Here is a 25988-nt window from a genome sequence, read left to right as displayed (position 1 = left end):
GTGTGTGTGTGTGTGTGTGTGTGTGTGTGTGTGTGTTTTGTGAGAGATATTCTTGCTTTTAACCACAGGTCTTTGAAAAGGCCTCATCATATGGAATATGTTTTACGGTCCACTGTATGCATAATCCATATTACACGCTTTTACATTTAACTAATTGACCAGCCACATGCAAATAACCAGCTCGTTGTGTTAGTAATAATAATAATACAACTTCTGGCTTTGATTTTCATTACATCTGACTGCTGGCATTAGTGGCTTTGCTACAGTTTGCTGCCTGTGTCAGCACACTTCTGCTATTTGACACTAATTGGCATATATTGGGAGCCACAGCAAGTCGCATGTCCTCGGCCCCTACTTGTAATTACCATTAGGAGGCTGACATGAATGTTTTTTGTTTTCCTTCTTGTAGTCAGTAGTCCTATTCATGCTAAAGCTAACATGATGATGTGAATTCACAGGGCATTGTACCAGAGGCGAAACAGAATAAACATAAGGGCCAAAACATATATATAACACTTTTTTTTTTTTTTTCCCTGCAGTCATTATACTATGCCATCAAAATTAGAGAATGATGTATCCAAGTGGTGTTTTACATGTAGTAACTTTAAGGACATTATCAGCCTGGATACTTGGCTAAATGTAATAATTATCACGTTCATTTTACGATAACCTGCCACGATCGATCGCCAGCCAAACAAATGACACAGTTTGACTTGTTTTGACAAACTGTGACAGTGATGTGCCCGCAGATAAAGTAATTCTTCCGACACAGAGGAGGGATGCGGTGAAGCAACAACTCTTGAATGTTATGTTTTTGTGTTTAGCAGTTCAACTGATGAAATGAATTCATGAATGAAGAAGCGTAAATGTGTATGTGTGTATGTGTGTGTGAGAGGGTGTGTGTTGAGGTGAGTGGCCTGCGTGTCCCTAGCTAGTGCCGTTTTCAATTTAGGTCCGTGCTTATCATTTGTTCACCGTTATTCATCATCATTACCACATGGCAAAGACTGAAGGTTAAGGCTAATTTGTGTTCTCTCACATCCACTTTCTCTATCTGTCCCTTTGTATGTATCCCAGTCTCTCTCTTTCAGTCTTTCCATCTCTCTGTATCTGTTAAATTGGTAACTAGATCCATTTTTACTGACTGACAAATTCAGCGGGAGAACTGGGCATACCCAAATGGAACATTATTTATGCTAATCTATTAATTAGCTGAAGAAAGTTGATGATTACTCGGGGGTAAAGGAAACCGCTGGAACTGCTGCCCCATCCTCAGCAATCTGCCCTCAGTTAAAGTCGTTTAATAAGTGACCTCACACCCCTCTGTATCCTGGGATTGTCAGCCCACAGGCCAACCCCCCCCCCCGAAAAGAAATGAATTATTAAAGAACACTTAACAACTCAAGATGACTGTAAATACAAATGACTGAATGATTTAAAACCTTATAATTGTCTGACACATTCGTCACGGTAACCTTTGTTGGAGGCAGTACTGTTTATTCACTGCGTTGTGCAAGAGATGGTGGTTAAATTATTAAGAATTATACTTAGATTGTGACACATCTTGTACATTTACTTATGTACTTACATGAAGTATATCAGATTTAAAAAGTGCATCGTGAAAAAGTAAGTTAACATACGTAAAGTGTATGATATTAGTAACATGACATTACTTACAATGTTGTTTACACACATCGTCGCCTCTGCATTTTTTTTTCCATTTACTGTATCTTGACCTTAGAGTTGTGCAGCCAGGTAGATAAGGAAATGTGAAGAACCCAAAAGCGACGACAAAAGCCGTTAAAAGAAACCCACTTAGCCAGTGCTGTTTTTTCATGTCCTTGATCATTCTTGTTAGTTCTTACTCCAAATATGTTTTGTGAGTGTGAGTGAGTGTTCAGATGTATTGAAGCTTGGAATGTGACAAATATTTTGCTCCACTGTGATTGCTTTCCAAAGTGATGGCACATTCAGTAAGCTCAGTCATTTCCATGGCAGTAGTTAAAACAGTAAAGTACATATTTTTCACTATAAAGGAATAGATTATCACGATGAATGGAGGAAAAAAAAACATATTGTAGTAGTGAAGTGTGTGTGTGTGGCCAAAACAAAGAAATCAAACCGATTTTGCAACCTCGGCGCTGCCGGTGAAAGCTCGTCTAATTGATCTTAAAGTGAAAACCTTCTACCTGTTTGCCACAGAAAGAGTGAGCAGACAATACCCTTATTCAACAAACTCCGTGATCCACTTGTACTACCACAGATGAGTCTAAGGCGTCTGTAATAATGCCTTGAAGGCAAACTACAGATATGGAGTGCAGCCTCTTCCAAGGTAACATATGCACACGAACCAGAAAGCAAATTTTAGCAAGCTGTTAAATTTCATGCACAATTTAGTTTCTGTAAATTGAAATTTATGATTGCAAAATTACATAATGGGAGTACTTTGGCAGATTTGCCCGGCGCCTTGTCAGTGGCGCACCTGTTGTAAGGCCCAGAGCTATGAATGCTGAGATGGCGCATACACCAGGTAAATCCATTATTATAACTCAAATCCAGCAGTTGCATTTTTCCTGCTGGGACTGACTCTCACTGTTGATTAAGTGCGGGTTTAATCACTGTTGAGGCCCTGTGTTGGCAGTACCTGGCCTCGCATCCAGCAACGGGGAATAAGCCTCTGGCTGATTATAGCATTCACATGCTAATAACACCATTTATATTACACACTTGAGGTAGAGAAATGTCTTTTCTGATTATTTTTCTTGGTTTTGACATGGCTTGAAGGAGCGTTTACAGCTGGGCTTAAGTTAGTACCACCTTTGTGCGTAGGAATAAAAAAAAATATTAAAAAAAAGTCTCCTTTTCTATTTCAGGAGAGGAGAATTCACCGGGCTGGTTGTGTGGAGAGGACGAAGGAAAGACGATGGTCCCGTTTTGGTGTCCGCTGCTTGCCTCTCACATGCCTGTCTTTGCTACAAAGTCACCAGAGAGGAAGGTAAATCCACCGCCACCATTACGAGACAAATGTCATTAATCAAAGACAAGGGGCTGATTATGTTCTGCAGTTTCAGGCGATCGAAGGCGGTTAACTCTCGTATAGTACATCCATGTTTAGGTGTCATCGTCTCTCCGTATTAGGATGTCATGTGTGCTAATGAAATCATACTTAAAAACTTATTTTCAAAACAAAAATGAGTGTCGGCGTAAGGAATTTTCCCACTTCTCAACATAATGGGACTCATGAGCCTACTGACTCACTATTGATGATCAATGCAGCACAACTTGTATAACCCTCATGACAGTGACGGCTAAAAAGGAGCTTCTGCTTGTAAACAGTACAGTGAACTGAATACCTAACAGTCCAAGGTAATTAATCACTTTTCGCAAAAATAAAATCCTGCTGATTGTAAGAAATGTAATATTCTAGTTATGTCGCTGTGGCACAACCTCTGATAGTTTTCTTTTCTAATTTATAACATCCTGGTACATAAAGTATACCCCTAAGTAATGACTGACAAAACAAATTAAATACCGTGAATGCAAATAAATGTTCTAAAATAACTACATAAAAGATATAGATCTGAATAAAAGACATGAAAGTGTGCGTCCCAGTGGTGACTCACTTAGCATACTAGTGTATGAAGGAATTCTGCTTTTTAATTCTCCCGCTGTTATCAGTCTAATTAAACTGGACACACAAGTAAAGCTGATACGATTACAAAATATAAGAAATAACTGATGAAGGAGTTAGAAAAAAAAAAAAAAAGATGACATTTTCAGCTGAATCCTCTTCCCGGTGCAAGTCTTAAGTTTCAAATCATCTGTCTGAGCTTGCCATTTTTTTTTTTACTTGTACTGCAAAGATTTTGACGTGTGTTAACTGGCAGTGTTTATACTCAAGAAGCACAGTTTCACCCTTTGGATCAATCTGTCAAAGTGATTTGACTTTCACTGACACTAACTTCTCCTCTGAAGCAGCCATTAGTCCATAGCGGTGGTCCGATCTTTATTTTGATAAAGATTTTGTCAAAAGAGATCATAGTGCCATTTAACACAGTCATTTCCCATTGAAGGCAATCAAAGCCCACTTGCCTTGCCATTACAGCTAAAAATACTTTGTCTCAGGGATGATCTCACTCAAAAATACCCCGACTATTGGAATTACAAGGTGACACGAGAGCATCCCCTCAAGATGCTGGCTGAGGAATTTCGATCAATACAAGCTGTTAAGACCTAGAAGCCTCCAATAGATCAAATGGTCAGCACAGGTGAGAGATAGACTAAAAGGGTTTAAGAAGTCAGTGGAAATGGTATGAAATCAATTTGCAGGGGCTGAAAGATGATATTTCCAGCCACATTTTCTATCGCTATAATGTGGTTACGGGTTATACTGAGCAAGGTGGGTGGTGGGGGGAGCCAAATTACCACGGCCACCAGGGGAGGATGTTATAAAGTGATCATGCAATTATCTTAATGGCTGTGGGACACCCAAGCATAAATCAATGTTCCAACATTAGATTAAGACCTACACGCCATCCCATAGTCTGCTAGCCATGCGGACGGGAGAGGAGAAAGGTGAGGTGAAACAGCAGCTGGAAGTGCGGAAAGTTTAGTATTGACACAGTTGGGGGTGGGGGGGGATTTCCCAAAAGATCTTGTCGGCGTTCCGGAGTATTCTGAAAAAGTGTGTTACACCTGGCTGGAAGCGGAGCCAAGTCAATTAATATATTTTGAGCCAGTGGGACCCGACAGTCTCTGAGGATCTGCTCGTATTCTCCACTTCTCGCACAAACAAATGAAGCACCTGAGCACGCCAGTGAAGGGCACGGCAGCCGCGTCAGTCACGGATGTGGTTTGCCATGAAATTGTTTCACGTGGCTTTATTCTCTGAGAGCCGTCAAATTGAGCACGTATGCTTTCACACAAGTCATTGCTGTAAAGAGCTATAATGGCCACTCGTGCCATTAAGATTAATGTGAGTTTCCGGGAAGGGAAACATTTATGCTCGCGCTGCTGTGTGTGCAAATACACGCTCATGTATGTTTTCCTGCCTCCATGTATGTGCTTGAGTTGCATATTTCTCCGTATTTGTTTGATTATATTCCGTAGCTGTGCACTTCTGTGCATCACAAGAATGGGCATGTGATAGGAAAGGGGGCCTGGGTATCAGAAAGCTGAGGAGGTAAGCAGTAGTATTTCTTTCCCTTTCTTGACTAAAGAGAAGGTAGCATTAAATGGAGTGACTTTAAGTCCTTCATGCAGAGCAGACTGTGATTAGGGGCTTAACTCAGCTGCAGCCCCCCTCTCCCTCTCCGTGTCTCCATCTTTGCCTCAGCCACTGCCTCTGGGACACACACGCCTCTCTGTGCCAAAGCTCCGCAGCATCTCTTTCTCCAGCTCTTGCAGCTTCTCTTGGCAGTCTGAGTTACAGTGAGTAGAAAGGATGAAGAAAAGGAGGCAAAAAAGAAATCCCAGATTAAAAGAGATGTGGCCGAAGGGGCCGAAGCCATTTCCTACAGAAAATAAAGTTCTAAAGCAGCGTAGCATGAACAACACGCACAGGTCACCTAAGGGAGCTCAACCCACTGCTGGCTGTGTGCAGCTCTGCGCGCCCTGGTCCACTCAGTGGGAGCTGTAGAGGGCTACCGGGCGAACTCGTTAGGCACCGGAGATAAACCTTATCACAAGTCTGCTGAGTGAGAACAGCGGGGGCAGACTGAGTCCTCTCAATTTATCTCTTTCATTTTCTCCATCTCTCTCTCTCTCTCTCTCTCTCTCTCTCTCTCACTCTCACACACACACACACACACACACAGAATCAGGTGCGATCTTGGTTACTAGACAAACCGCATCCTGATGGTCCTTGTTGTTTAAAGAGTCAGTGCACGCTCTGTTTCAGTGCCCTCTCTGCCATTTTGAAAGATGAAACGGAGCAGGTTTGGCAGTTGGCCCAAAGGGACGGTGTGAGGTAGTAGGGTTAAGGGATTAAAAGGAGATACTATAGCAGAAAGGGTAACACTTGAGCCAGATTTTTGTACAGTAGAATCAGCTGTTAAACGGTGCAATTACTGCCATTTTCTGCACAAGTACCGTGTCGGTGCATGGCGTTGATCTTAACACGACGGATGCGTTAAATTATTACAGATAAATAGATTTCATGTCAGCTCAGAATTTAACCGAATCTGTAGCTGTAATGTTGTTCAGAAATCACACACACACACACACACACACACTTCTAGTCTTGTTCCTAAGTGCTGTGGTTTATTTTGGCACAGTGATGTGGCAAAAACATTGAGTCAGATTTATCAACTACACAGGTGGCAGCGAATAAGTGGTGCACGGTCTTGATCATTGATTGATGTTTTAGTCGAGGATGAATACCATACTACTAATTCCATCTTTTCAGATGTGAGTATTTACTGGTATAAACAATGGAAATGAAATAGTTTTGTTGTTTTGGGCCACCGGTTGGACAAAACAAGACGTTTAATTTATTCATTCCCTCTGGTTATCTGTGATGGTCATCTTTCATTACATTCTGACATTTTCAGGACTAAATGATTATTGGACGATAAAATAGAACAGTCGCAGACCTAAATTGAAAACATGGCCTTTCATTTTGTACGCCAACTCTCTGTCCCAGAAGTAGTAGTGAAATCCTGGAATAATATTTCCGATATACTGTATAATAATAGTTACATAGTATCTAGAAGTCAACAAGGCTTAAGAATATTCACTGCTTCGTCGTCATCTCCCTGTTTGAGTAGATGAGCTTTTCAGTGCCTTATCCCTTTCAGTTCTATCCAGCAGGCTACATCAGTATGAGACCCGGAGATCAATAATGGATGTATTTATGAAACCCAATAATGTGACAGCACAACAAGTTGTATAACAAGTAGAATTTGAACACATCACATAGTGCACTGGGAAGTGAATGGCTTAAATGATGAGCCCGTCTCTATCTAGGACACATATTTTCTTGGGCACTGTATTTCTGTATAAGCGCTCATTCAGCAAAGCTCTGACGGAGATCAATGCTTTGTTCCTGTCCTGATCTAAACATTCCCAAAGAGGCACACGCGCGCACTATATGTGCAGTATTTTACAGCGAGGGGACAGGAATCCCTCGGCCACATAATGATCCGCAAGTGCCTCATATCTCCACCAGTAAGAAAGCACCTCTTCCTCTGCAACTCTAAAAGGTTCTTAAACATCCAAGGCTACAAAGACTTTCGAAATAGTATAGGGACATGTTTCCAGACTCCGTTTATGAGGCATTAGGCTAGGACAGGGTTGAGGATGGCTGCTATGCCAGAGCTCTTATAATACCTTGGGGGATTTCATCATGTATGCTTTGAAGTGCGGAATGACAAACTGGAAAAGGGTTTGGGCTGCATCAGGGTTAGCTTCCTTTCTCTTTTTCTGAGAGGATTAGCTTCTGTGTCTCAGCTCAGAAAACCGCAAAGCCTGGCCACATCTCAACCCTAATACACTCCACTAGTTTACATGGATCACACAGATCACTATTATCATTCATTTATGCACTCACGCGTGTCTTTTTTTCTTTTCGAGTGGGTGCGATTCAGTCTTGAAATCCATTAAACGTGCTATAGGTCATTTACGTCTTTGTCATCCCAGCGAAATCGCACTGCACCGGGTCACCGGGGTCTGTGCTTGTTTACTGGACTAGCTGGTGCTTTTGGGGTCATGTTGTGCATGTCTCTCTCGTTCGCTGTGTCATCCATCTTCCCTTGCTGATGGAGTGATAAGAGAACGCTGGGCATTCTGCTAGCCACATGAAAGTGACTGCATGTACAGAAAATTAGCTGGCTGAGCGGCAGCCCTTACAGCAGAAAATACACCCTGCCCGTGGCTATGTTGTTAGTATTGTCTGGTGAATGACTGATTTTACCAACATAAACACTTCAAGCTCTTCAAGCCAAGATGAATACAGGGCTCAAATGTGAAGGCTGTGCATGTATAGCACACATGAGATTCTTTGTAAATATGAAACATGGATTGAAAAGGAAAAGGACAGTATGAAAAGGTGGCCTTTCTCTGATGCAACGCCTTTGTGATAACTGATGTTCTCTCTGCCCTCTAGCCTGTATTTTTTTCAAAATTTTTTTTTTTTTTTAGGCAAAGTCATCAGGTTGACACGTTACACAATCCCTCTCCCTCTGTTTTTCTTGAAGGTCGTTTGCTACCTTTCAGAGTAGCAGATATCAGCTACCTCTCTGATTTGTCGAGAATAGATGCCACAGCATGGATTAAAAGCTCGTTCCAACCACAGATCCACTGGGGTGTAGCAGCTCCCTTTCTAACTCTGCAGTAATATCCTTCTGGCAAACAGAAAAACACAAACAGTGGGATGCGCATGTGCTTGAGACTGTTTGGAGAGAGCACACCGTTCTCTCTCAGACCTGATCCTCATCAAGATTGCTTGTCTTTTGCCTTGTGCATTGCTTATTAGAAATGGATAATCTGCAGTATGCAGGTTTCTCTGTGGCTATCAGGGTCAAATAAATCATGATGACAGCCAACACTGGTGACTGTGCTATGCTCTGTTTTTCCATTTGGCTGTCATCATTTCCACAAGTTATGCTTAAAATGTTTGCCAGTATGTGAGCAGCGGCTACCCATCAGCTTGTGAATTTAGGGGACACGTTAAAAACGGTTCTCTATTTTCTTTCCTTTTAAACCCACAATGTAATGAGTGTTCACAAACAGTACACGAGTTTCTGAATGATGTCAGATTTCCATTGCAGTGTCGGCTTCAGCGGTTCTGGAGACCACATTTTATAGCATTAGAGATGCTCGCCAAATATCAAGCATCGTGCTGATGTTTTCGGGACATGAAAGGCAGAAGCTAATGTGGCATTCACCACCAACCAGCAGGTACCGTCTGCAAAATTAACCTCTAGCATACAATACTAGCATACTGCCAGATTCTTTTAAACTCCTCTTATGGTTTTTTTTAGCAAACTTCACTCTGCAGAGACGCATTCACTGTGCAATTCAGTGTGACATGTCCCCTGATCAGTTTCTATTTAGTGAGAACTGCACTCGTTGATAAATAATTTTCCTCAAATCCGCCAAAATTCACGTTTCGGAGCCACTCTCCGATTCAGAAGCTTTGTAAACACGTAGCACAAAAACAGACCGCTCTAAGACCACTCATCGCCTTAGTTCAAAGGGGGCAGACAAGCTTTCGGCATGCGGAATATGAGAATGCAGGAGGAGGTGTCAATCTAATTTCTCTGTGTGAAGCTGGATCACAGCAGACCTGTCGCTGGGGCTGATACGGCTTGGCCCTTCTGGTCAATGTGGCTCGGCTCCGTAAAACCGAACTCCAGACACACCAAACTTGTCACTGTCACAAATACAGGGAGCTGTGACAGCACACAAGCTCTGACTGCTTAACACTCCCGATCAAAGAGGACCTCTCCCTGAGGTCAGGGCACAAGTCAAACTTTGGCATTCGCAGAGAACAACTCTAAGGGAATTGTGACAGTTTCCAACATCTTGGCTAATGCACCAGGAGTGTAGAGAGGTCAGGCTTTCTTCTTTGTAGATCTGGATCTCTGCTCTGCCAGGGCAAAGCAGCATCAGCAGTCAAAGTATTGAACTCAAGTAATAGTCAAAAGGTACATTCGAGCCAAAAGCAGTGCGAGCTGCAGTGTCGCCTCCCTTTACGATAAGTTTAAATCCTTTGTCAGCAGCAAACGCAGATGCTGGAACCACATTTGCAAGCACCTCTGAATAAACCTGAGGACCAGAACATCCATACAAAGATACAAAGGGTCCAAAATGTTTATTAGAGGTTTTTATGTCTGGATTTTTAATTGCATAATGTATGATACAAAGTTTCTCATGTTACAAACGATGTTACCGACAACATGAGAGCATAAGTTGTATTATAAAAAGCCGCCACGCTCTCCAACAGTACAGCCTTTTCTCTCTGCCACTTATTGACCAAGACAGCAGCACTGGCTGTGCTGCCAGAGTAGGCAGCAGTGTTTCAGCTGCGTGTCTATTAAAATGAATAGAAGTGTATTGAAATAAACAGCGCAAATACCCAAGAGGCTGTGTTAGCATCAGCATGCTAATATAGTCATGCCATCATTACATCCTGTGTACCTAAGCTTTTAATTAATTTACTAAACAGTTGGAACAGGGATGGTGTAAAGGATTTGGGATTTTTAATTTGCTGCTGTAATGACAGGATCAAGGTGGTCTTGTAACTGCAGAGTCTGGTTTTCACAGCGCACTAAGAACATTCATTTACTAGGTGTAAGTTCAGTTTTCTTATATGTTTGACATGGCAATTACATGTAGTTACATGCTTTCCCCGCTCCCACTGCGGTGCTGTACCGTGGTACAGTACACATGTGCTGTACAGTACTGTGCACACATAAGCCTGGACAGCATACTGTGCATTTCCTTTTCCCTTCATTACACTCCCCGACAACAGAGGGCAGTGTAGTGCCTACATATATATGTCTATGTGTCTGTCTATAGGAGCAGGGTAGACACACCCACTGCTTGACAGCGAGGTCATTTGTGAGGGGCCTGATCTGTTGCTGTGACAGTTAACATACTAATTACAGGGAATCATAGACACTCTGGCAATGCCTCAGAGTAGAGTCCTCCTTCTCTGGCCGTGGGTTTCTGTTCGCTCTGTACTTGTCAAGATAGCATGCAGGAACAAATTACGTACCCAGAAGGGAAATCCTGCAGATCTGCTAAATGTGCTAATTTGGTCACATTCTCCCCCTGTGATTATACATCAATGTGGAGAGGACGATAGGCAAAAACTGCATCAATTCGGAAGGGAAAGGAAGAAAGCCGTCTCTCCTCTTTGATTTCCTATTGTGGCAAACCAGTCGTGTCTGTTGCAGTGATATGTTCTCTCCTAATTCTCTGCCCTGCTAATTAGTCTTCCTGCTACTTGCTTTCAAGACATGGACAACTACCACTCTGAATGCGGCTTAATTTACTGTTGCTGGCGAGTGTTAAGAGATTTAAAGACAAGTTGCCTTTACCTTTCTCTTTTAGTGTAGGCACAAATGTGAACTTCAATGTGATTTAGAAAGTGCTTTCACTCAATTTAAGCGCTGTATGTTGAAACTAAGGAGTCGACTCGATCTTTCCTTTTCCAGTTCTGTCGGGAGATTTCAACCCTTCGAGTTGATCTGCACAAGGCGGTTAAATAAAATGAAAGATTTAGTTTTAGAATATCAAGATACAGTCTTGACAACAATAGGCGTTAAGTGTGGCGGTTGAACAACCAGATTAGTATGTGTGAAACAGTTGTGATGTGTGTTTGTTTCATGTCATGCCAAACAGGCCAGCATAGAATTAGGATCCAAGGATTGTAAGGGGCAGATTCAAATTTGGGAGGTGCTCCTTGATGTGCAGAGCTTACTTGGCAAAAGTAGCTACAACCACCACATGGCTAGGACTGAGTTGGCACCAGAGCTCTCTTTGTTCTGCGTTTCCTGCCATCTGATATTAAGGATTATAGAAAGCTTTGTCCTCTCTTGTGCCCGGGGTTTCATCTAGGACCCCATGTTGACAAACAGTTGTGTCAGTTTCTGTCTTTGAGGTGGGTTAAGATTGGTTATCCAAAGCTTGTCCGGGCCCGTTGCGGATGTCTCCTGTCTGTGGCTCGCAAAAGGGAAGGGAAGATGGAGGAAGCGATTGACTACACAGAGAAGTTTTGGCCCCTAGTCTTCTTTTGAACCCATTAATGCAGGGGCAGTACACTGCTTTCATCCAGAGTTGGAACTGCCATGGCCGCGGGAGTCAGCGGTGTGGGTATGGGTGTGTGTGGGTGTGTGTGTGTGTGTGAAGAGAGGGCATAGCGACAGCGAATTTGCATCACATTTGTTGGGCGTGTTGCAATCGTTCAGCTAGGAGCGGTGAAGGACACGAGGAAGAAAATCTCAGTCGAGTCATGAATATGAGTTTGTGATGTCCTACCAATGTCAGGCTGTGGCTCTGAGCGGCGATATGCAAAACCACTCTCCAACTTCATTCCACTTATTGCTGATATGATCTGTGGCATAGCCAGGGGAGACAGGGAATCGTTACTGTACAGACACTGGTTATTAAATTGAGGGAAATGTCCTGAGCTGGTTTTAATAATAAGCTGATAGCCACATGGTTTCACTGCACAGTCCTCCTCTCCACCACCTCTAAAGGACCTGATACAGGCCTATCAAGAGTTAAAAATCAGACTGTCTACTCAGCCCTCTCGTGCAGATGGTTTAATCTTATTGTCTTCAAATGACTTTGAATATTCTGAACGTAGCACAGGCCTGCAAGCACAGCAGGTGGTTGGCCCCTTTGATCTTCGCTTGTAGATGCTGGTGGAATTTAAATCGCAGGGTGACATCGGGCTCATGAAATCATAACATGCACAGTAAGTTTCAACTTTGATCCTGTTGTCCTTCTGTATTAGGTTCATTAGAGAGTATGATGTATTGGAAAACAGATAACGAACAAACAACATGCTGCCGTCCCCTTATGGTTGTGTCACGAGGGCGTGCATGTCCACCAACAATGTGTGTATAAAGGCTTATATGGCCCGATGAATGCTGTGTACTCTCAGCTGCCAGCTCTGTGATCACTTTGGAGGATGTAATTTGTGGTGCAGGTTTGCTGTATTATACAGAGAAGTCTTTCTGATATTCATCCAACCTTCATTAATGTAAATGTGGTGGACAAAATAATATATAATATAATCTATAATAATAAATTGCATTAGTTTTAGTTGTAGCTGGATATTAGTAAAATAATTCTGCATGTTTCAATCCAACTGTGAGTGATAACAGTCTCCTGGACCTATTAGCTGCTCTGGATTATTAGGCTCCTAGCAGCCCAGATATTTTGGGCGGATGTGTGATAATAACACCTATTCAGTAGCCAGTGGTAGCGTGGAGGTTGACTTTTTTTTTTTTCCTTTTTTTTTTTTTTAGTATCAGCTACATATTTGCTACCAAATGTGTCCTAATTGTTGAATCTATACATTGTACATGGTATCGTGGCGTCAAATCTCCACAGTTGTCGCATGTTCATGACTTTTTCCTAAAAAAACACAATTATTATTTTGTTCTTGACAGAACTCAGAAGTTATGTTAATGCAATTCTATGCCTGTCTGTTATAGTGCAAAAATAATGATGATGCAAGTGTCAGAAATCCTAATTTATGACTTACTATAGAGCAGCGGTTCCCAACCGTCTTCACCTGCTTGCCTAATTGCAACCCCTTGTGACATTGTTACCAGATCAGCCAAAGATTTGGTAAGTTATTTCTCAAATATTGAGTGATTTGAGTTTGAGTAACTTATATATATATACATCACATATATACATACACACACACACACACACACACACACATATATATATATATATATATATATATATATATATATACATAGCCTATATGTATGTGTGTGTGTGTATATATATATACATAGACACACACATACATAAACTGCCATAGTCAATTTGTCTAACAGCATTTTATATTGGCAAAACCAAATAGTTGAAGAATGAGTTTCATTAGTTTAATTAGTATTTACTGTCCTCATTTATAGGATGTTGACCTTTTTTTTCAGAGGCCAGTGTATTTTCCATGTAATCTTGATAATTGGTAACTCAGAAAATTGTCGGTATGCTTTCACCCTACGTAGATGAAATATTGTGCCCCCCCCGCCCCTTCTCATTTACAGTGATCAGTCATCCTCAGAATTTCTAGATCACGAGGAAGGATCAAAGGAGGAAAGTAAGAAGACTCCTATTTTCTAACTCCTGTGCCAAAGGGTTTCGTCCAGATGCACAGTATGGCTCCAGTATATTAGCTGTTGGAGGGGAATTTTAGTGTGAGGTCACTCAACGAGGGCCAGCTGCAGAACAAGTTCTAGTGTAAGATTTTGAGCATGCTCCAAAGCAGAAAGACCCGTCAGAGTTCGCAACCTTTGTTGACATAAAAGGTCGAATCACCAACCAAACAGGCTTAACAAACTCAGAATCCCTTTACTGTATTTTAGCAATGAAGAAATGCACCTCCCCTATCACTGCCAGCCTTCTTGATAACTCGAGAAGAAATTTGACAAAACCCCTCTTGTTAGTAACTTGCTTAATGTCCATTACCTGTAGCAGTGCTCTGGTTGTAAATAATTTCAGGTTGACTGGCAATTTACTCTGCGGCCGTCCTGTCTGTAGCCTTAGGCAGTGGGGTTGCAGTGGGGAGGGAGTTCCTGCACCAGTCAATTACCAGTTAATAAACAGTGGAAGTTTTCTATTAGTGCTTGTTAGTGCGTGTAAAAGATTGTTGGTATGTGGAATTGGGGGAAGGCACTGTGACTATGGAATTACAACAAAAAAAAAATACAGCCACATTTTCTTTCCCTGGGTGTTATATACAGCCCCCAGTTCTCTGTTTGCATCTCATTTATCGAGATAATATTTGTTATTTGATTTTCAGTAGGCTATACAGTGCAATATGTAGTATTTGCAAACTAATTTTTTTTCAGCCCAGGACTGTGCGCTCAGGAGTTTCTCTTAATGCAAGTAAACTGCAGAGCATTCTTTCCAATAAAGAGAATCAATTACATAAGCACGGTGGAGGCCAGACAATGCAACGCTGGCTGCGGCGTGTCTTGTCATTGATAACATTATTGGGCCCGAGTGGATATGATGCATGGACCCTTTCTGGATAGGAGTTGTCACAAATCTGATGTGTGGTAAATCCCACATATGTCTGAGCACAGATATCACAGTTCTTCCAGAGGAATATTGCTGTAAGGTAAAACAGTGCACCTGAGCAGCCTTGGGAAGTAAAACAACATTAATTGGATTTGGGGAAGTCAGCCCTACCGAGGGGACACTACACTGACAGTCTGAAAAGCCAAGAGCATGAATCATTAAAACCCTACACTGTCATATCAGACCACTACCAATAACCACCACCGCTTACATTTGTTGACATCCAGAGCCACGAGCTGTAGCTGCCATCCATTCTATCCTAGCTGTAATTACACACATTTTGCATTTATCTTCCAGAGAAGCAATGGATGCTCCTCTGCTAACCATTGCCACCTGGAACCAGCATATGGGCCGGCGCCCTCTTGGGGTAATGGGTGGGGCGGACTTGCTGACGACTATTGGGTCATTGGTAACCAGCAGCTGGGAGGCCGCCCTCTCATCACATCAACAAATCTCGCTTTAATTAGCTCACCTGCCTGTTTCCTCCCTATTCCTCCCCACGGTCTCTGAAGTCCACCCATCAAACCTCCCTCGGCCGACATACAGGCTCACCTTCCTCTCTCATCCTGCCTCCACACCTGGGAATAGCCTCGGCCTCTTAACTTCCTACCTACAGCTCTGCAGACACACACAGGCACAGACTGTGCTATAAACGAGACTGGCAATTGACTTCGAGAAAGCTTGGATCTCATTGATTTTTAAATGGTGCCTCACTGATACCTTATTAGCATGGGGATCACCATTGATATGGTCATTGCTGAAGACCCTCATGTCCTTTGTGTCTGTCGATATAATTTGCACATTCACAGGTGGAAATGATCTCACAGGCATTGTTGTTGTGCTCGCCCGGCCTCTTTCCATTGGCTGTTTAAAGAAGTTCAATAAGCAGACTAGTGGTTTACTGTATCGATCATAGTCACTGTCTGCACTTTAATGGGAACAAAATCTATCCTCGCCTCGGTATGTTTGAATATTGTGAGCCATTCTCACACAATCCTGCTTGGTAGAAAAGTTGTGGGGTTTCATTCCCAATTGAAAAGAAGCGCTGTTTAACATTTCTAAGCATAATAATGTGCCATTAAGCAAACAGCTAATCACTTGTACAATATTCCAAAATGAGATTTCCTCTTTATACCAGCAATCATTTTACAAAAGTAAGTATCAAATGTTTCAAATGGTTGATATCTCATCTTCATTTAAGCATCAGCTCTTTATGTGAATGATCCCAGTGCCAATTCCTGCCTTTGCATACCTTATGAACCTGTAATGTAACTGCTCTGATGGAGTGAATAGATCTCACTCGTACTGCCAGACTGACTCTGGAGAGTGCTAACATACAAAGCAATCTAGGCCTGGAAGATTGGCCAACGATGTTTGCCAGTCTCAGGTGACTGATAAAATCCAACCACTATTGAACTACCAGTGCCGTCCGTTGTAGTGCTCCAGTCCCTCCGGTCCGCCGCCACGCTCTCTCTCTCTCTCTCTCTCTCTCTCTCTCTCCCTCTCTCTCTCTCTTAACCACAGGGCCTCCATATGGACACCTATTATGGCTGCCGCTTAATTACCTATCAAAAAACATTTCTCTGCACTTGATGGAGGGCTGGCAGAAGGGGAGAGAGAGAGAGAGAGAGAAAAAAAAAGACAGAGACAGAGGAGCAAGAGCAGGCATAAAAAAAAGAGTGAAAGATGGGAAGGAGAAATGGGAACGTGGGACTGAGAGATTGATAGAGAGGACGAGCCATGCATCTGCATGGTGAATTTGAATAGACGGAGACAGACAGGGGGGTGTGGAGGAATACCCTTGCAGTGCAGATGGGGAGAGCAGTGATCTGGCCAGTATCCTGTTTCTTGGTTAGTGTTTACAAACACACACAACAAGGGAGAAAAAGGGGGAGGGTCCTGGCCAGAGGAGGCTATAAATTACCTGTGATTGATGCTTGCCACCGCGGGGGACGACAGTTAAAGACGCGCGGTGCTCATTGCCGACCCTCTCTTCACTCCCTCCTCCCCATCTCAGACCCACCTGCTCCCCCACCCCCCCACCACCACCACTCCACCACCCCAATAACACACAATTAGCTGTTCCGTCTGTCATATGGCCCAGCCTTAGCGGTCGTACACCAAAATAATAATAATTTGCTACCAGACGGACTGCTGGTTAGAAGAGCAGCTATCACCACTGGGGGTTTGATGCATCAGCCACAGGCTCTTTGCTGTAAATGTCAACGTCCATCACTCCGTTTCAAGCAAACAAATCTGCTAAATGTCTACGCAATATAGATTTTTTTTTCCCTGATAGTAAGATGTTGGCTCTTTTTATTGATAATACATAGACAGATAGCTGCCTTGGCTCGACTCATCAATCTTCTGGACCCATGTGAGTTGACAGTACGGTTACTAGAACTAAATGTAACACCGAAACGGGCGCAAAAAAAACAAATCTGATTATATAGAAATAAAAGTGTGCAGAGAAAACCAAAAACCAGGCCAAAATTCTAATGTTTACCTGCAATAAAAACTAAGTCAGACATTATTTTTGTGCTGATCTTCTGATCCTGGCACTGGTAATAGAAAGTACTCTATGAACATTGTGGCACGAGCCGGTTGGTTGTTTACATTCTTGCTTTTAAGAAACTGACTTATAAAATTGCTATGTTACATACAATGTTTTTACATGTCTGTCAAAAGTTGTCGTGGGCTCACAGCAAATGGGATGAAATCTTACAGAGAGTCAACAGTTATTTGGGATATTTTGTGAAAATATGGAAACATGTAATGTTTAAAACGATGTAATGTCTAAGCAGTCAGTGTGTCAAAACAACTATTTCATTTCAGCGTTTTGGTTGAGATTAGGCACTTCCTTAGCAGGAATTGTGATTTCACATGCATCCCGGTTAACAGTGCCAGTTCTGTGGTCTTTTCAAAAGTATTTTTGAGACTAGATCAAAAGAATCAAGACTAAAGGTTACAATACCATTCGTACTAAACCAATGTTCATTTTGTCTCTTGTAGCTTGAAGCTGCTCTCCACAATCCTGTTCACTGCGCGTTGTTGGGCTTCTCTGCAGCGAGCACCTCCTTACCTCAAGGTTACTTCTGGGTAGGTAATGTGTTGCATACACAGACACGCATGCATATTCATACATACCACACGCTCAAGTAAATGCCAAATAACTAAACTTATGGCGAGGCAAAAGAATGCTTATTTTACCGTTGCTGATAATTTTAGCTTTTAACACAGTTGCCATGACCGCTTAAATGTTCTTCTACACTCCATTCTCATTCACTAAAAAATGAATGAGGATGTTTAATGTATTTCAAGGTTGAGGATGTGACATGCACCGTTTTTCTCTGTAAAATGTCGCCAAGAAACTGTGAATTAATACAGTATAAAGGCTAGTGGTAGGTAACCGCTGCAGAGTGTTTTATGATGAGTGGGGCAAATTGTGCTGCCAGACTATCACATCACAATCCCTGGTCTAGTGGGAATTTAGCTGGATGTAGAAAGAGGGAGGAATTCAGTGGGAAAAAAAAAGATGCAAAGAATCTGCTATTAATCTTTAAGTTTCAATTTTTGCTCCCTCTCCTTTTTAGAGATGGTGGGCAATTTATCAGGTAATCCTCTTTCCTCTCTCAGCCTAAAAGGTGGCTAAATAAAGTGTAGGCCCTCTAAGACAGCGTAAGGCTCAGTCTCTCCGACTTAATTGCTTGTGTTGTGCTATTCTAAAGAGGACTGGATGCTCACTCAGATGGGGAAAAGGAGATATGGTGGAGATGGTGTTAAGGGCACTGTGATATCTGTGTTTGAAGGCGCATAGTCCGCTCTGACCTTCAATTTCTCCAAGAGCACATACAATTACAGATGACTTAAATGCACCTGACCTTGGCCTCCCGCACGATGTGGAGGAATAAAGGTAGCTTGTGTTCTGTGGTGTAGGAGTGCACTGGTAGAAAGTAGTAAAGTTATTGAACACGAGACTGAAGTGTTGTATCAGAGAGGTTTCAGCTCCTTTTCACCTGCATGTATTCCTACACAGCTAGCTACTAGCGTTTGCTTCAGCGGTCGGCTGTAGTGACGAAGTTGCTTCATTTTTAAAGCGTAGCAGCAAGACAAAGAGCTGAACATTTCGTCAGGACCAAATCAAGTCTCATTTGATTCAAGACAAGTTCAAGTCACGCTTCAAGTCTGGCAGAGCAAGTCTCAAGTCCTTAAGGGCAAGTCCAAAAAAGTCTTCAACGTCAACGCCCAACCTCTTGTTCAACTTAAGTCCACGTAGTCGTTTCATGGCAGTTATTTTCTATACGAAAGTGTGCTCAAAAAAGAAATAGTCCGGACCTGAATCCTAGGGAAGAAAAATGTTAATGGTTCACGGGGCATTGCTCAGTAAACAATGAAAATGTACCTCTTGATTGAATTATAATTGCATTCTTGTATTTGGAGGTAGTCACATTTGATATCCCGAATAAGCTTGCACTTGAACAACTTGAGGAAACTGTAGAGACACAAGTTCTGTGGCTCCTTTTTTTTTTATGTGAATACTATCTATAAGGAAGGCTTAAATGGCATCTAGCTAGGAGGTGTAATAGTCTACATTTTCATTAGGAATCGAATTAAAGTCTCAACAGTGAATTTACTTAGCAGTACATTTGTGCTTACTCAGATGTTCCCGGAAAGCAACTTTGCAAAGAGGACAAAGCAGCTCTTTGAGGACTAAACACATGTGACCTTCTTCCGGCACAGTGAATATTACACACTGTATAGGAATTTGGAATTTTTTAGCAATTCATAAAAGTCAAGCGTGAGTGTTGGGGAGCTTGAAATGCACGGGTCTCAGAATACATCAACAACCTGGTAGCCCGTAGCTTTGGCTTCTTAATGTGGAGACTACAGTTGAGCAGAGTGTGCTATCATGACCATTCTCCCACGCTTGCTCTCTGCATCCAGAGCAATCTAATTAATGCTGGCAGAGCATTTACTGTTTGGGAAGTTTTTGTTTCTCCCAAGCTGAGAGGAGGAATCTGTCCAGGGCACGACTCCAGATATCTATTTCTCTAAATAAGTAGTGATGACTTTGTCAGGACACGGCATTAGCATTGCATATCAGGAGGGGAGAGAGAGAGAACTGAAAGGAGGAAAGTGTTGGTTTGCAGGGATAGTGGTGACGGTGCTGTGTGCAGGGGTTTGGGAGGTACAGATGGACACGTGAATGTATAAATTGTGGAGGAGTCTGGGTAAAGGAGGCATTGCCTCTGGCTCTGGTTACACAGTCACTTGAAGCTCTGTTTTTTTTTTTTTGTGTGTGTGTGTGTGTGTGTGCTCCTCGCTGCAAGATAAGTCCTCTCTATCTTTTTTTTTTCACTCTGCGCAACAGACCATTATTTGTTCTGGCTCATTCTCAAGAGCCCACAGGATCGCTCCTGTCCAGATTCTGCACGCTGATACAAATCAAACAAATGATTGCATGCAAATAAGGGTGAGTGTGGAGGAGAAGAGCTAAAGACTATATTTAGCTCATGTCACATTCACACGATGTGATTCATACAGAGAATAAATTTTCAGTGTCTAGCAGCAAGCAGCCGTGCTTGTTTTCCAAGAAGGACATTGTATTTTGTCTGGACATCCACCTGGGCTTCACACAGGAGTAATGAATGAAATTATATTGAAAACCCACAGTGACACTTTAATTGTTTGGGAATGGGAGCAATGCCACCCTAATTGGAATTGCATCAGAGATAGGTTGGCGGGCTCCTGGTTTCTTCGTTTTCTCTGAATTGGCATTGACAGGCTTACACAAAGGCCAATATAAATGTGGCACATCGGAAATCAAGACACAGTCTGTGGGGTGTGATTGGCCTTGAGAAGCTTGTTATGATTGGTGGACCTTTTTTTTTGATACATCTAAGGTTGCTTCCCTGTTTGTTAAGGAGTTTTTTAAAACTTTTTTTAACAACTGGTGCTTGTGCAGACATCGACAGGAGATGAATGGTAGAAACTGCCAATAAATTCGAATTGACCCTTTGAAGTCCTCGGCTTTCAAATGCCCTGTCTGTACACTTGAATATGCTTCCTCATTCAAACATCGTCTCCGAGCATTCAGCGGGACTTTGGATATGTAAACGTCAGATGTCAGTTCGGCGCATTGAAAATTAATTTATTTTCATTTTATCATGAAACTGACTCCAGCAATAGATCAACCACTTGATCTTGTAAACTTATAAAAAGACCCTCATTGTTAAGCAGCTGGGAGCCTCTCAGAAACATACAAGAGCCTCTCTGTTCTTCACTGATGAAAAGATCGCAGACTTTTAAGAATTGTTTGATGTTCTAGCGATGACATTGTGAATCCATTACATAATGTGTTTTTTTTTTTTTTAAAAGTGATATTCCAAAAAAGTGAGAGAGGACTACAAACGGCAAGGTCTGAAAGGATAATTGATTTGAACTTTTTTGAAATCTAAATCGCTGACAGGTAGAGAATGTTTAACCAATGACACATTATCCTCGGGCCTCCGTAATTTGATTAAGCAACTTGCACATTGCCAGCCTGATCTAAGAGAGACCGGCCTGGTTCTGCTCTCTGCCCTTCCTGCAGCATCTCTTTTATTCCTGTTTCAGCTGAATAGTTTATTACCCATGGCATTATGATTCAGTTCAGTTCATACAGCTTAACATGGGGTCCTGACCTTTTTCAACCGGGATTTTTGTTTCCCTACAGGTGGCTGGAGGAGGAGAAGGTTCTCAGGGGCAGATAGAGATATTTTCCCTCAACAGGCCCATGCCGAGGGCTCTAAAGAGCCTGCAGGTTGGTTCTGCTGTCCGATGTCTGGAATATGTGCCAGAAACGTCTCCAGCGGAGGAAGCGGAGGTTGGAGTTCACAAGGCCCCCTCAGGGATCGGTGCCAATATTTGTGTTGGATTAGACGATGGGCGGTGAGACACTGATATCACAGAATGTAACAGACACAGACACAAGCAACAGGCTCTCAGAAAACAAACAGAGAAACAAGCTTTTGTGTTGTCATAAAATTAGGTAAAATTATGAAATTAGATTTATTGCAAATAAGCTTTCTTGATAAGAACATAAATGATTTTCAGTCTACTCACATCTTCTGTAGTAAAATAATATCCTGTATTATCCTTTGTTACAGCCCCCTGAGATTTCTAGCAGTATAGATTTGCTTGTCAATATCTCATCAAAGCAGGAAATCAGAGTTGATACACCAACACAGCTTCAAAAATGCCACCGTTGCTAAGATCACTGTTTCATTTTCAAATCCAATAAACCCTCTGATCCCCACTGTGTGTAATGGAGGGTAAGTTTAATCTCAGTCTGCTGTCATAGTTACAGAGAATATTCTTGAATTCAGACTTTGCCATTATGGTGTCACTTTTCTGATATTTTCAGTACAGTATTGTTAAGTTGTTTGTATAAGTCATATGTCAGCAGTTTTTTTTTTTTATACTGACTCATCCTCTTCCAATGTAAGTGTCTTTCCTAGAGAAAAAGAACATCGAGTAAAAAAATCAACAATTTCAGCATTTTAGTATACTCGAAAGACTGTCAGCTCCGATGCTACTTAACATTTTCTTCTCAAAGAGAAACAAGCAGCGATGTGCATTTGTCATTCTGAAGAAGACAATAAGATGCAGCACAGTTCAGATGGCATTTCAAACATGAGAAAGACAGAGTGGCTGCACATACACAATGCTTTGCTCCAAAGTGCACTGTTAAATCAAACTGCATGAAAACGAGGCACTCTGTCATTTCAAATGACACTCATTTATCATGTTTGCTTGTGCTGCTTTTGTTCTTGCAGCATACTGGTCTACGGCAGTGTGGACACTGCAGCACAATGCCTATTGACCCTCCATAATCCAGAGGGCTGCCCTGTGCTGTGCCTGAAGCACTCCCCTCGCTTCCTGCTTGCAGGCCTGCGGAACGGTACTGTGATGGTTTATGGAAGAAGTAACAGCGGTAAGGTGCCTCCCTATGTTTCATAGATCTCAGATGTATGATTACGGTTTTGTGTCTGCCAGGGCGACGCCTGTTGCAATGCTCTATGCGTGGTCTGTCGGGGAAATGATAACGTGTGATTGTCACTGTTACTTTCTAAGAATATGCAGTCAAATATGATGAAAATCTAAGCTGACACTGACTCAAAATCCAAAACATTTGTAAAGCCAGATATAAAGATGGTCTTGGATGTCTTGTGGATGCTGCAAAAGAGGCCTGTTGTTGCCGTGTGTGTATTCCACCATTGTGTTTCTACCAATACAATATGAGCACAATTAGACAAACAGGGTGTATTAATTTCAGTAAATTACTTTTCCAAGACTTTTGCTTATGAAGATCTGTACCTGCATGTCAGCCACTCTCAATGAGATGTGACGGGGAAATGGACTAAAAAGTTTGTTATAGTTAATTTGTAATGTGCGTCGTTACACAAATAATCATAAATTATGAATGTCGTAAACATCCGTGTCATCTTGTGTTCAAATCTAAATTGGCTCCATTTACGTGGCCTATAAACATTCGTGTTACGTATCACGTGTGATAAAGGTTTCAGTAAACCCATTTTCAGAAGGAGAGTATTATTAATACTATACTATTAATTTTGGACTGCCTCTCAAACGGTTGCCTCAGAATCACTATCCCTCTACGCTATACTTCCCCCATTCCTACCGATTTTCACACCCGCTGTAGGTATGAAAATAACACTTCACTATGTGGTAGATGGCATGCCATGTTTAGTCAGGCATTGCACAAGGCCAGGGGAGCTTAACACCATCTCAGCAGTGGTTTGCAGTCTTCACAGCCAGTGAGAGCACAATAGCTCTATCACCGGGTTCTTCTTACCTGGCTCCAGTATGTCAATGTGCCTGCCTTCCTCCTGTGCTCCTCTCTCCTCCCAAGCAGAAAGAATGATTAATTACACCAAGCTGCTGCATGCCGATTAAATATTACTATTCATGCTTTGTATATAAAAAAAGGACAGGAGAAAAGCTCTGGAGGGTGCTGGGGAATGTTTGTGGATTCGGCACATCTGTTAAACATTTATGCCCTTGACTAGCGTGCTACTGTCTAAAAACAAGCCTGCAGCAGCCAGGAAATGCCAAGGCTTCAGTTGAGACTTGTATCAAAAGCCATATGAATACACGCAACACAATGTGTTCCAGCTATCCTTAGTGAGATAGGCAGATCAGACATCATGTCAACCTACAATGAGAATGTGCTGCTAGACGAGGCACAGAAGTTTGGTTCGGCGCGGGGGAGAAGCTTTGGCATGGCCATGCTTAGCGCGAGGGGCCAGAGGGACATTTAAAAGAGTGAATTTTGAAAAGGTGGAAAAATGACCTTTATAACATGCCAAGCAATTAACCTGTGGAAGTCAGAAGGCATTGTAAAGCTATTCTGCTATGAAAGGCAGAAATAAACAACTCAAAATGTTAATTAAATGGCTGGGTGCACTCCCTTCTCTAATTTTGCTTCATTAACGAATAGCAAAGGAAATGCTTATGTAATTCACTTTATAATGTGCTTCCGTGGTAGCTGCAACGTGTGCCCCGTGATTAAAGCTCAAAGAAAAAAGGTCTGCTTCATTTTCACGGTGATGACGCAAAGAGAGAGAGAGAGAGAGAGAGAGAAGAACTGATTATAAAGAAGTTGGAAAGTAGATTAAAGTGCACATCACTTATTAACATGTGGGTGGCAAGGGTGCAAACATTGCGCTGCACAGTGTGTGACGATTCAAATGGAAGTCCACAGTCTTTATTTAGTGAACCTGTAGTTCATATTCTCTCAAACGGCTGTTGGAGTAAAAGAAAACAAACCTCCACTGTGAGCCCTCTTCACTAATGCTGTAGTAATTGCTCAAAAACATCAGATAGCTTTAAGAGTATTTTTAAAGTAAACATCAAGCTAACTTGCTGTGGTACAAGCAGTAAGAATTGAATTTAATTGCCTCGCTCACTATGACAGTATTCAAACAGAAGTGGTGCATGTGTCCAGCGTTTATTAATAAAACAGTGGGAAAGCTGTGATAATAACCAGTGTTTTTACATTCTCGTGAAATCTTGGTTGTAGGCTCAAACACAGTATATATATATATATTTTTTATTGTTCTTTTTTTTTTCTTTCAGATGACCTTTGGGACCCAGACTCCCGCAGATGTGTAAGCATGGGCTCAGAACCAGTGAGGACACTGTTGGTGTTAGATGACTCAGTGTGGGCAAGCTGCGGGAACTCTGTCACAGTCATGGACATCTCCAGCCTCAACACTCAGGTAAATTACTGAATGCTGTGCACATCATATTGCAATTCAAGGATAATAGATGGGCAATAATTTTTAATCACAGAGAAACTGACTTCCGTCTGAGCTAATTCTCAGGATTGTGCATTATCTGCATATTCCTCTTTGTGTAGAAGCAAAGACCAGAACTTCAAGTGAAGTAAGAATTTCCACATTTACAGATGATAAGTAGAAATACTGTCAGTCCGTCAATCAGACAGGTCAAATGTGCTGTTGAAATTTTTTTTCTAGACTTGACTCATTTACATTAATATATGTTTAATGGATTATTATAAGGCAGATGCTATTTGCACCTGCGTTTCAGTAGCCAACATACCATTTCCACCAGGTGTATATCGGAAATGTTATATTTTGTGTTTAAGGTACTCTGTTTTTTTATATTTGCATTCGACTTGAAATTTTAACCTCATCCATAATCTTTACCTAAACCTAACCAAGTAGTTTTGGTGCCTAAACCTAACCAAACTGCCACTGAAAACTGATGATAATATAGAAAACCGATACAAATGTCTAGATCTACTTTGCGGTTGCTCTCACACGGGACTCAAACCCTGATCTCTTGGGTGAAAATCCTGTGACTAAACAATTCACTGAGGAATTTATCGTTCTTTATTTTGCTTGATCGGTAAATGTGACGGTGTAAATAACCAAATAACAGTCGTCTGACTATGAACATCATAGAGCAAATATTTGCACCAGGGTGACTAGATTCGTCGTTATTTTTATAATGGTATATGGTCACCATTTTTATCATCCTTGTCCTGAAAGCTGAAATTATTTTGATGTGCACTGAACGTCTAAATGTATATGTATATATTTTTTTTACTTATCCAGTCGTCATAACAAATATTTTGGTGCAACCCAAATTTTCTTGTTCTGATGGGTTTTTTTCTTTTCTGT

General features: G+C 41.9%; 1 protein-coding gene across 1 annotated transcript in view; it reads left to right on the top strand.

Moving 5' to 3' along the window:
- The window catches only part of arhgef10la (Rho guanine nucleotide exchange factor (GEF) 10-like a), an 84213-nt gene that overhangs the window by 42686 nt on the left and 15539 nt on the right, over window positions 1-25988 (top strand). Inside the window, exons 16-20 of the mRNA XM_070846118.1 lie at window positions 2874-2995; window positions 17791-17877; window positions 21494-21708; window positions 22596-22753; window positions 24919-25061. Coding sequence (XP_070702219.1) covers window positions 2874-2995; window positions 17791-17877; window positions 21494-21708; window positions 22596-22753; window positions 24919-25061 — 725 coding nt within the window. The remainder of the gene's footprint in view (window positions 1-2873; window positions 2996-17790; window positions 17878-21493; window positions 21709-22595; window positions 22754-24918; window positions 25062-25988) is intronic.

The sequence above is a fragment of the Pempheris klunzingeri genome, chromosome 2, assembly GCF_042242105.1.
Source record: "Pempheris klunzingeri isolate RE-2024b chromosome 2, fPemKlu1.hap1, whole genome shotgun sequence".
Taxonomy (NCBI): domain Eukaryota; kingdom Metazoa; phylum Chordata; class Actinopteri; order Acropomatiformes; family Pempheridae; genus Pempheris; species Pempheris klunzingeri.
Note: the sequence above shows the minus strand (reverse complement) of the source record. Positions and strands in the feature narration are given on the sequence as shown.